At 41.0% G+C, this 13001-nt stretch overlaps 1 protein-coding gene across 6 annotated transcripts in view; it reads left to right on the plus strand.

Annotated features, from left to right (window-relative positions):
* Window positions 1–13001, plus strand: part of amph (amphiphysin) — a 47862-nt gene that overhangs the window by 5349 nt on the left and 29512 nt on the right. For all 6 annotated transcript variants that reach the window (XM_080861262.1, XM_080861261.1, XM_080861265.1 and 3 more), the window contains exon 7: window positions 18–103. In XM_080861262.1, coding sequence (XP_080717388.1) covers window positions 18–103 — 86 coding nt within the window. The remainder of the gene's footprint in view (window positions 1–17; window positions 104–13001) is intronic.

Genomic DNA, 13001 nt, shown 5'->3' on the forward strand with positions numbered 1-13001 from the left:
ATGAACTTTGTCTGTAGGCAGAGGAGGAGCTCAAAAAGGCACAGAAGGTGTTTGATGAGTTGAATACTGGTCTACAGGAAGAACTGCCTACTCTTTGGGATCGGTGAGTTTTGACATAGCATGCTAGGTTTGAGTGGGCAACTAAAATTTCAGGGTGAGTAACTTATAAGAAAAAAGGTTAAAGCTCCTGAACAACGAGCTCCTGGTTTGAGTCTGGATTTTAATACTGACATCTTAGAGAAGACTGCTTTTGTACATGATCCCTGATAGATTGAACAAGTTATTATTAAAACACTGATTAGTTCCAGGCCATATGTAGCAACCTGCGATGGTTTCTACAGCTACTCTTAGTACCATTGATGTTAAGTTAGACTCTTTTTCTCCAATTGATCTTTCTGAGTTAACTTCAATAATTACTTCCTCCAAACCATCAACGTGTCTTTTAGACCCCATTCCTACAAAACTGCTCAAAGAAGTCCTGCCATTAATTAATGCTTCGATCTTAAATATGATCAACCTATCTCTAATAATCAGCTATGTACCACAGGCCTTCAAGCTGGCTGTAGCCCTTGTGATGTCCTCCCGATTTGCATACAATGCAGTTCATCAGGGGTCAAAAATGTCCCCACTTCATTTGACTGTTTTTTAAAGTATAAAGTATAAATTGTCAATCAATTCAGTGTTACACCTTAGTTTTACTTAAGACCAACACATTAACACAAAATTTACTCAACATTTTACATTTTAGGGCCACCAGACCTTGTTTACAAAAAATACACCCTGTTTTTTAGCGAAAACAAATTGAGAAAATAAAATATTTAATTGTTTAGATAATTTTGACTATCTGAATAACTAGAGAGTGCTGTATGTTGAACTTTAGTGAGAAAGTTTTTTTTCAAGCGTTTATAAATTTTTAATGGCAGCACATAATCACACTGGTGGTCCTCAGGGGTCAAAAATGACCCCACTTCATTTGACTGTTTTTTTAAAGTAAAAAGTATAACTTGTCAATCAATTCAGTGTTACACCTTAGTTTTACTTAAGACCAACACATTAACACAAAATTTACTCAACATTTTACATTTTAGGGCCACCAGACCTTCTTTACAAAAAATACACCCTGTTTTTTAGCGAAAACAAATTGAGAAAATAAAATATTTAATTGTTTAGATAATTTTGACTATCTGAATAACTAGAGAGTGCTGTATGTTGAACTTTAGTGAGAATTTTTTTTTCAAGCGTTTATAAATTTTTAATGGCAGCACATAATCACACTGGTGGTCCTCAGGGGTCAAAAATGACCCCACTTCATTTGACTGTTTTTTTAAAGTAAAAAGTATAACTTGTCAATCAATTCAGTGTTACACTTTAGTTTTACTTAAGACCAACACATTAACACAAAATTTACTCAACATTTTACATTTTAGGGCCACCAGACCTTGTTTACAAAAAATACACCCTGTTTTTTAGCGAAAACAAATTGAGAAAATAAAATATTTAATTGTTTAGATAATTTTGACTATCTGAATAACTAGAGAGTGCTGTATGTTGAACTTTAGTGAGAAAGTTTTTTTTCAAGCGTTTATAAATTTTTAATGGCAGCACATAATCACACTGGTGGTCCTCAGGGGTCAAAAATGACCCCACTTCATTTGACTGTTTTTTTAAAGTAAAAAGTATAAATTGTCAATCAATTCAGTGTTACACCTTAGTTTTACTTAAGACCAACACATTAACTAGAGATGGCACGATACCACTTTTTTATGTCCGATACCGATACCGATATCATAAATTTGGATATCTGCCGATACCGATATGAATCCGATATAGTGTTTTTTAATCAACAAAACTGTTTTTTAAATATCTTGCTGCATTTTGTATAAGTTCATACTCAAGTTTAAAACAACAACTACACTAAAGCTATTCTGTTATACCTGTATGCAAAAAAAAATATTTCATAGTTCAGCAATACTGATCAATCTAATAAACTTAAACCTACACCATCCTCCCTATTCTGGTATTTTAAAGAGTACTTAGCATAAATATTAAGCAACCTAACTAATAGGGTTCCAACTCCCAGCAACAACAAAAATAAAAAAATAAAAAATAGGGAACCACCCCTCACGCTCCACCTCATGATGCTTAATCGACGTAATCAACCTTAATTTGATGCAGTGTGAAAAAAAATGCACAGAAATCAATTATTTTTCAAGAAATATTAAATAGATTCAACATCTTTCTTCAACAAAATTGCAGACTGCACAGATGGTACCTTCCCAAAGGACAAAGTACTATAGCTTACTAGGGTATATTAGACTTAACAGTTACTATATACAGTAATTGACTTCTATTCATTTTACATCAAATTAAAACTTTGGGTGTCAGATAATTATTTATTAAAAGCTCGACATTTTAAATGAGAATAAGAAAGAAAAGTATGTCTTTGTGCCCCCTTTTCCCTGTTAATGCCCTATCGGCCCCCCTGGCTAAACTTTGCTAGCTCCGCCCCTGCACAGTTACCAGCGTCAGCTACGTAGAAAAAGATCCTCGAGTAGAAAGTAATATTAAATACATTCTAACAATAGCTGATCAAGCTTAAACGTGCTGCTGTTGTTCAGCCGCTGGTTTACTCTTTCTGGTGCAAAGTGGGCCAAAAACAAACTAGAGAGACGGACTCGCGACAGAAAAGCCGATCAGCTGATCGTTAAGCAGTTTCATGATTGAAGTAGCAGCAGGAGAGTCAGTCGCTCCATATATCGCTTGTTAAGCTTAACGCAGGAATGCTTTACATTCAGAGATGGACTTACACACTTGCTTTACTTCTCTCGGGATAACTTTGTCGGAGATGAAATGCTGGGTTGCTAGCGAAGCTCCAAATGCTATCCAGACCACCGACAGGTCCCGCATGCCACAGCCGCTCTATCACGTGATGCATACTGCTCTGACGTGCTAACGTTCTGAGGTGAGTTACGGCGTGTTGCAAGTTTTGTGAGGTGCTTTCGTGATATTTAATGGATCGGATTACATTTTTTATTTTTCTCCGATATCCGATCCAGTAATTTAGGTCAGTATCGGACCGATACCGATACGTAATATCGGTATCGGTCCATCTCTAACATTAACACATAATTTACTCAACATTTTACATTTTAGGGCCACCAGACCTTGTTTACAAAAAATACACCCTGTTTTTTAGCGAAAACAAATTGAGAAAATAAAATATTTAATTGTTTAGATAATTTTGACTATCTGAATAACTAGAGAGTGCTGTATGTTGAACTTTAGTGAGAAAGTTTTTTTTCAAGCGTTTATAAATTTTTTTAATGGCAGCAAATAATCACACTGGTGGTCCTCAGGGGTCAAAAATGTCCCCACTTCATTTGACTGTTTTTTTAAAGTAAAAAGTATAAATTGACAATCAATTCAGTGTTACACCTTAGTTTTACTCAAGACCAACACATTAACACATAATTTACCCAACATTTTACATTTTAGGGCCACCAGACCTTGTTTACTAAAAATACACCCTGTTTTTTAGCGAAAATAAAGCAAGAAAATTAAATATTTAATTAAATTAAATATTAAAAAAAAAATAAAAATTAAAAATTAAAAAAAGAATTCTCACTAAAGTTCAACATACAGAGTGCTGTATGTTGAACTTTAGTGAGAATTCTTTTTTTGAACCATTTATAAATTTTAAATGGCAGCACATAATCACACCTGTGGTCCTCAGGGCTCAAAAATGACCCCGTTTGCTTTGACTGTTTATAAAGCAACAAGTATAAAATATCATCCATCTCTGTGTTTCAAGGTTTTATTCAACTTTATTTCAACTCATTGCCTGACAGTTTTCTATATTTTGGCATGGTAGGAGGGCATGAGTCTGAGTGAAGGCAAACTTTCATGAGGACAAAGGCGTGTCCATATTTGACCCAAGTGCAGGAGGAAGCTCAGGTTTATTCCTCTGCACTGGTCCCATCATGGACAGCATTCTTTCTGCAGTTGCAGGCCAAGGGTCATATACAGTAAACAAGCTGTTACAGGTGATTGTTTTCTTTTGGAAACCTGCAATGTTAGGGACAACTCGCGTGTCCTGACTGCAGGACAGACGGTTTGCCATCGCACAAGAGCATGTTCCATGTACAGCTGGACCTGCATCACATGCTGCCCATGTTTTTGTCTCAAAGTTCCCTGGTTTACTTGGATGTTCTGTTGGAGGGGACAGAGTCCTTTGAAGGGGACTTGGTGCTCATACAGTCACATCAGTACCAGGATCTTACATCACAGCAGGAGGAACACCCACTTGTGTTTCAAGTCAAGTCAACACCAACACACACCATACACCTCAAATGGGAGCACGTTTGTGTCATGAACGATGATCATCTATTGTGTCTTTATCAAGAAATTATGTCCTTTTTGTGCTTCTGTGATTAATCTTGTGTCACCTTTAAAACTTCTCTACCAGACTCAGGATGTCATAAACTGGCCGTAGCGACTCTACTGGATGCACGGCAGTAAGAATCAACACACCCACATATGCCTACAGCTGCATTCGGTCCATTTTTCTTCCTCTCTCGTTGTCCCTCCTTGTTCGTCATCGAGTTGGCTGTAGAGCAGGTCATCTGCTAATTGGATGGTTGTTGGTTCAATCTCTGTGTGCTCTAGTCTGGAGTTCTTACCAAGGTGTCATTGGGCAAGTTACTGAACCCCAACTTGGTCTCTGATGCATCCATTGGCACGTGAACGTTAAAAAGCAGAATACAAGCAGAATACACTGTGTATAATGCTTTCAGTACTCGAGTAGAAAAGCCACTGAAGGAGTATGGGACCTGGCACATGTGCTTGGACTGTGGTAGATCATCTTTCTCTGAGGCACATGAGAGAGTCATGCATCGTCTGTCACTGGGAAGGTTAGAAGACCAGATCAGTGTTTCCTCACGTTACTGCAAATATTCCTCTGTCTCAGCTGATTCCTCTTTCCTGCTTGATTCTTTGTCTTCATCACGAAGAAGTCAAAAAACTCAAAAGAAATTGCAGGGCAGCAGAAAGGAGGTGGAGGAAAAATAAAAATACTATCAACCATCAAATATTTTGCGAGCAACTTAAAATGTACAATAATACATTAAGGAATTCAAGAAATTCATACTTCGCCAAAATAATCAGTAATAACAAAAATAATCCCAAGGTCCTCTTTTCCACCATAGATCATTTATTTAACCCTGATTTTAACAGCTCCCAAAGAACCCCCACAGACTCGCTCTGTGAGCAGTTTGCAGACCACTTCAGGGGAAAAATCAGCGCCATCAGATCTGATATTTTATCTAATCGCGATATGATTGTAAACACATCTGAGGGCTCGATTGTACCTGAGGAGACACTGGACAGCTTTGTCCTGGTTAATGCTGAGAACCTTCAGAAAGTTTTCTCCACAGTGAGACCCACCACATGTCTTTTAGATCCAATCCCTTCTTCACTCTTTAAAACACTTTATGGATTTTTTGAGGCTGAGCTTTTATACATGATGAATTGCTCTCTTCAGTTGGGTGTCTTCCCTGCTGCCTTTAAAACGGCGGTGGTGAGGCCCCTTCTGAAGAAGAGCAATTTGGATTGTAATGATTTTAATAACTACAGACCTGTATCCAACTCACCATTTTTAAGTAAAGTCTTAGAAAAACTTGTTTTTACTCAGATTACTGATTTTCTCAATGATAGACAGATCCTGGAGATATTCCAGTCTGGATTTAGGGTGAACCACAGCACAGAGACGGCTCTCCTAAAGGTTTTAAATGATCTTAGATGTAACTGGGACGCCCAAAAGCTCTCAGTCCTGGTGCTGCTGGATCTAAGCGCAGTCTTTGATACAGTAGACCACGCTATTCTTTTAAACAGACTGAAACACATGGTGGGCCTCTCTGGTGCTGTACACAACTGGTTCACTTCCTATCTCTCTGACAGATCTTTTATGGTGAGTATGGATACATGCTCCTCTAAGATCCATAAAATGACATGTGGTGTGCCTCAAGGGTCGGTTTTAGGCCCTGTACTTTTTAATTTGTATATGCTCCCTCTCGGCAGTGTCATCAGGAGGCATGGAGTGAACTTCCACAGTTACGCTGATGACACTCAGCTGTACATCTCCGTGTCTCCTGATGACACCAGACCAATGGATGCCCTTTTTAACTGTATCTTAGATATACGATCTTGGATGGCAGAAAACTTTTTACAGCTTAACCAGGACAAAACTGAAGTTTTAATCGTCGGTCCCAAGGCTCAGAGAGAGAAACTCTTGTCTAAATTAGAGGCATTTTCACTATGTCCTTCACTACAAGTGAAAAACCTGGGTGTTATTTTTGACTCTGAGCTTGGTTTTATCCCACATATTAAACATGTGACCAAAATTGGATTTTATCATCTAAAAAATATAGCCAGAGTCCGCCCTATTCTCTCTCGGGCCAACACAGAGATGCTGATGCATGCTTTTATTACCAGTCGCATTGATTACTGTAATGCCCTGCTCTCTGGTCTTCCTAAGAAGAATATTTCAACTTTACAACTTTTGCAAAACTCGGCAGCTCGTGTGCTGACGAAGACCAGAGGGCGGGCCCACATTACACCGGTTTTAGAATCGCTGCACTGGCTCCCCGTGTGTTTCAGGATCGATTTTAAAGTTCTTTTATTGGTTTTTAAATGTCTTAATGGTCTTGGGCCTTCTTATCTCTCAGATCTGCTTTTACCATACGAACCCTCGCGGACCCTGAGGTCCTCTGGTGCTGGCCTTTTAATTGTCCCTAAAGTCAGGACACATACTCACGGAGAGGCAGCTTTTCAGTGGTATGGTCCTCGTCTGTGGAACAGCCTGCCGGAGGAGCTCAGGGCCGCAGAGAACGTACATGTTTTTAAGAACAGGCTCAAGACCCACCTTTTTAATTTAGCTTTTACTTAGCGTTTATTTATTTTATGCTTATTTATTCTATCCTGTTATTCTATTATTAATTTAGACTTTACCTAATATTTATTGATTTTATTCTTATTCATTTTTTAATCTTCTTACTCTATTTATATTTATATTGTATCCTGTTCTTATTTACTTTATCGTTTTACCCTGTATATATCCTATTGTGTCATATCTCCAGTGTTTCCTCAGAGGGCGCTCTCTGCACCGGGGCTGTGATCGACTGGCTGCTGGGTCTCTGGGGGTCCTCTCAGCCTGGCTGGGGGGCTCCTTGGCCTCCCTCCTGCTGTGTGCCCAGCCTGGAGGCTGCGGTCTGTGACCGGCTCCCGGTGCAGACGGCTCCCTGTTATAGTGTTTCCTCACTTGGCTCATGCGAGCCCAGCCCAATTTTTACTCTTTAAGTGTGCGCGTGTGTGTGTGTGTGTGTGTGTGTGTGTGTGTGTGTGTGTGTGTGTGTGTGTGTGGGAGGGGGGGGGGGTATGTGTGTATTCACATCATTTATGTTAATGAGAGTGTGGGGAGTGAGTTGGAGGGTGGGGTGGGCTGCTTTTAACTATGTAAAGCACTTTGTGCTACATTTTTTTTTTGTATGAAAAGTGCTTTATAAATAAAGATTGATTGATTGATTGATTGATAATTGAAATGGATGATGTGTAGTCCTCTGACACATCTTCTATTTCAGTTTCACATTCTGAAAATTCAAGAAACTTCAAGAAGCCCAGTCACTTTCTCTCCAAGCTCCTCAGACTACCATGTCCTGGATGCCTGAGAACCTACTTGAACATAGTTCAGATTCTTCATCACTTTTCTTCACTTCATAGCCTTCTTCCACTTCTGCAGGTGGCTGATGTGCTTTTTCAGAGAAAGGGTAGCATGTGCTCTAAATATTGACAAATAGTTTCTATATCTTCTAACCCTGGATCTTCCTGAACATTGATTCTCCCTCCTCATTATACTAGAGGACAATATGTGCTTTGTCCTACTGGTCATTGCTTTGCACAACATGGTAAAAAAAAGTATGCTCATCAAAGTATGCAAATCTCCAGTGCAATGGAGGCTTTTGAGGATACTTTCTGTGTATGTATTATTGTAGAGTCTACCTTACAATACGAAACACTTTGATGCGGCTGTTGTTGTGATTTGGCGCTGTATAAATAAAATTTCATTGAATATAGAGCACCTGCCTCCTCATTGTGCTGCCTGTTGTGGTTGTTATGACCAGTGCTTGACCCCACACATCAGTGATCCAAGATCAAAGATGTTTGAAAGCAGTATGGTGTGAAAATACGGCTCTTTGCAACACTTTGTACTTTGGGGTCATTTTTGTCCACGAGGACCACCAACGTTATAAAATACAATAAAAACCACATAAATAAATCAAATTACTTAAAACTTATTCCAATCATTCATAGTATAGTAATGAATAACTTCTGTTATTTTCAGACCATTTGATGAATAAAAAACACATTTTTGATAGCAAAAGATTTCTTTAGAGGACAAAAATGACCCGTGGACATCACAAGGGGTAGTTAAACCTTTACTCAAAAAGCATCTCTAGACCCAGCAGTCTTAGCTAATTATAGGCCAATCTCCAACCTTCCTTTCATATCAAACATCCTTGAAAGAGTAGTTGTCAAACAGCTAACAGATCATCTGCAGAGGAATGGTTTATTTGAAGAGTTTCAGTTAGGTTTCAGAGCTCATCACAGCACAGAAACAGCTTTAGTGAAGATTACAAATGATCTTCTTATGGCCTCTGACAGTGGACTCGTCTCTGTGCTTGTCCTGCTAGACCTCAGTGCAGCGTTCGATACTGTCGACCATAATATCCTATTAGAGCGATTAGAACATGCTGTAGGTATTACAGGTAATGTCCACAAGGCTGCAGGTCCTGATGGCATCCTCGGGCGTGTTCTCAGAGCGTGTTCTGGGGAGCTTGCAGGAGTGCTGACAGACATATTCAACCTGTCCTTGGCCCACGCTGTGGTACCGGCCTGCTTCAAATCCACCTCCATTGTCCCGATACCCAAAAACTCCAACCCATCTAGCCTCAGTGACTACCTCCCAGTAGCACTCACCCCCATCATCACTAAGTGCTTAGAGCAGCTGGCCCTAGCACACTACAAATCCTGTCTCCCCCCACCCTGGACCCCCACCAATTCGCATACCGCCAGAACAGGAGCACAGAGGATGCAGTCTCCATCGCACTGCACTCTGTCCTCTCACACCTGGACAACAACAACACCTACGCCAGAATGCTGTTTATAGGGCTTTGGAGTTGACGTCACGCCGCAATGCATTGTGGGAGCGCAGCTCCATTTTCGGGGTCTACGAATCAAAACAAACACACTGTGTTGGAACGACAACGACAAGAAACATGCTTAAAAGCAGCTCAAAAGAAAACGGACGGTATAGAGACCGATTGCGTCCAGAGGCGAAGCAGCAGTACTTGAAAAAAAATAGAGTGCATCGCAAATCTGGACCCATTTGAAATACGGCAGTGGAGTAAAGACCCAGACGACTTACCGCCACTGTCCTACCCCGATATCTTCACGTATCTTGTTTGTGGAGTAAGCGCTTACACAGCGAACCAGTTTCGTAATTACAAGTCACTGGAGGCGCACATCCAATTTACAAATGGCTGGGTGCAAGATTTGGCTATTTTCAAGCCGCCAAACTCTGAGTACGTCGTCAAAGTAAGTCAGCTGGAGTGCATCGAGTGAAATAGCCATTTTCCACCCCCCACCATAATTAATGTTACACATTTATCATTTAACTGCTAAAATATCGTTATCATATTATATGCCCATAATTGTAAAGTACATGCAAATTAACACATTGATAATCGGGTAAATTATTAACGCCAATTTGTGTCCTTCCTGTCTCATTTCATTTATTGTCTTTACATCAACCAATCAAGTCACTCCATTCTATGTTTGATCGCAATTTCTATAAGTTCAGAGACGATGATATTATTCAGCTATAAAGTGTGATGTGAACATATTTAGAACTTACCGGAATGAAAATGTCTTGAGCACACCAGCTGATATCTGGAGACGTAACAGAACATGATATCAGCTCGTCTCACAGCTGCTATCCAGGCTAGACGCCTTCGTTTGGTAATATCCGATACATGAGCTCCTTCATGTTGCTTCCAGGTTGGGAAAGCATAAAAAGACAATCCAAACTTATTCCCGTGCCGGTCGTAAGATCGAACATTGCAGCCGACCACACAGCAAGTACGAACCATGTCTATGATTTCGCTCCTTACTTAGACCCCCAAAATGGCGGATCGGGCCAAAATCCTTTCCACGCCCACCCCCGTGACATCACGCTCCAAAGCCCTATAGACTTCAGTTCAGCATTCAATACAATCCACCCCTCACAACTCATCAGGAAACTGACAGACCTGGGCATCAGTTCCCTCATGTGCAAATGGTTACTGGACTTCCTGACCAACCGCCCCCAACATGTCCGGCTGGATAACCACTGCTCATCTACAATCACGATGAACACCGGTGTACCACAAGGCTGTGTGATGAGCCTTTTCCTCTACTCCCTCTTCACCCACGACTGCAGACCTGCTGATGGTTCCAACACCATCATTAAGTTTGCAGATGACACCGCGGTGATTGGCCTCATCAGTGACAACGATGAGGGCGCCTACAGGGAGGAGGTGGATCGTCTGGCTGAGTGGTGCGACACAAACAACCTGCTGCTTAACACCGAGAAGACCAAGGAGCTCATCGTGGACTACAGGAGGAATGCTGACCCACATCCACCCATCCACATTAAGGGGACGGCTGTGGAGCGTGTGAGCAGCTTCAAGTTCCTGGGAGTCCACATCTCCGAGGATCTCACCTGGACGACCAACTGCTCCAAGCTGGTTGGCTCACCAGCGCCTCTTCTTCTTGAGGACTCTGAGGAAGAACCACCTGTCCTCAGACATCCTGGTGAACTTCTATCGTTGCACCATCGAGAGCATCCTGACCAACTGTATAACAGTCTGGTACGGGAACTGCTCTGCCTCGGACCGGAAGGCGTTGCAGAAGGTCGTGAAAACTGCCCAGCGCATCGCCAGAGCACCACTTCCTGCCTTAAAGGACATCTACAGGAAGCGGTGTCTGAAAAGGGCTGGGAAAATCATCAAAGACCCCAGTCACCCATCACATGGACTCTTCACCCTCCTGCCCTCTGGGAGGCGCTACAGGAGCCTCCGGACTAAGACCACCAGGTACCAGAACAGCTTCTTCCCCACAGCTGTCAGACTCCTGAACTCTGCCTCCTGACATCTGACCCACGTTAAACTCATGGACTGGACATATACACACACCCACAACCACCTACACACACAATGGACAACTGTACCGTCAAACACACAATAATAACATGGACTGAACCACCACTCACAACCACTAGCACTTTACATACCTCTGTAGAAATTATCCACATATCTCACTTATTTTAACTGCACTACTGTATAGCTCTGTGTAAATAATCATTCTGTACAATATGATAATTTTAATTCTACAACTGTTTACAACTTGCATAGTTCCCATTTCTGTATAGCTGTATATCTCAGATTTCTGTATAGTTTTTCATATTTATATCCTGTTCATAGCCTGTACATAGCTTGTACTCACTACAGCCTGTACATATAGTTATAGAATATTCACAACATACTTCATACCGTGTACATTATAACATACCATAATAGACCCATTTCTGTAATATACTCACATATCTATATTATTGCTAATATATATTGTAATATATCTATATCACTAAAGCACTTCTGGATGGATGCACACTGCATTTCGTTGCCCTGTACCTGTGCATGTGCAATGACAACAAAGTTGAATTTTATTCTATTCTATTCTATTCTATTCTATTCTACTGTGCTGCAGTGGTTTGTATCATATCTATCTAATAGACTCCAGTTTGTGCATGTAAATGGAGAGTCCTCTTCACACACTGAGGTTAATTATGGAGTTCCACAGGGTTCAGTGCTAGGACCAGTTCTGTTTACATTATACATGCTTCCCTTAGGCAGCATCATTAGAAGACATAGCATACATTTACACTGCTATGCAGATGGCACCCAGCTCAATCTGTCCATGATGCCAGATAACACACACCAATGAGTTAAACTGCAGGAATGTCTTAAAGACATAAAGACCTGGATGGCCGCTAACTTTCTGCTTCTTAATTCAGATCAAACTGAGGTTATTGTACTCGGCCCTGAATATCTTAGAAATATGGTATCTAACCAGATTCTTACTCTGGATGGCATTACCTTGGCCTCCAGTAACGCTGTGAGGAACCTTGGAGTCATTTTTGACCAGGACATGTCCTTCACCGCACATATTGAACAAATATGTTTAATTGAATTGGTAATTGATCAGACTATGGATCAGTGACTCATTCCTGCAGTTCCTCTATTCAATTCAATTTTATTTACACAGCACCAAACCACAACAACAGTCGCCTCAAGGTGCTTTATATTGTAAGGTAGACCCTACAATAATGGATACAGAGAAAAACCCAACAATCATATGACCCCCTATGAGCAGCACTTTGGCAACAGTAGGAAGGAAAAACTCCCTTTTAACAGGAAGAAACCTCCGGAAGAACCGGCTCAGGGAGGGGCGGGGCCATCTGCTGCGACCGGTTCGCGACTCAGAATCGAGCGCAAAAAAAGACGTAAACACAGCACCGACCCGACGCATCAGGATCAGTGAGCTGTCGGCTTTTCAGCCCCGATGCCGTGTGAGGGCCGTTGGGTGAGAAAGCCGAGGAAGAGAAAGCTGATTCGGATGTGTCGGGTCCGCGTTTACGTCTTTGTGTGGCATCTGTTTACGTGCTCTCATTTGCTGTTTGTTGAAATAGTTTTGTGAGCTTTAACCTGAGATTCTGTCATTTCTGGCAAAATCCATTTATATTTAAAAGTTGATTCAGGATGTGAATATGAATCGATATCGCTTTATTCAAGCTACTCACCTCTGTCTGTCTGCCCGCCCTGGACTTTCAAACATATACACGGATTACA

The sequence above is a fragment of the Rhamphochromis sp. 'chilingali' genome, assembly GCF_963969265.1.
Source record: "Rhamphochromis sp. 'chilingali' genome assembly, chromosome: 16".
Taxonomy (NCBI): domain Eukaryota; kingdom Metazoa; phylum Chordata; class Actinopteri; order Cichliformes; family Cichlidae; genus Rhamphochromis; species Rhamphochromis sp. 'chilingali'.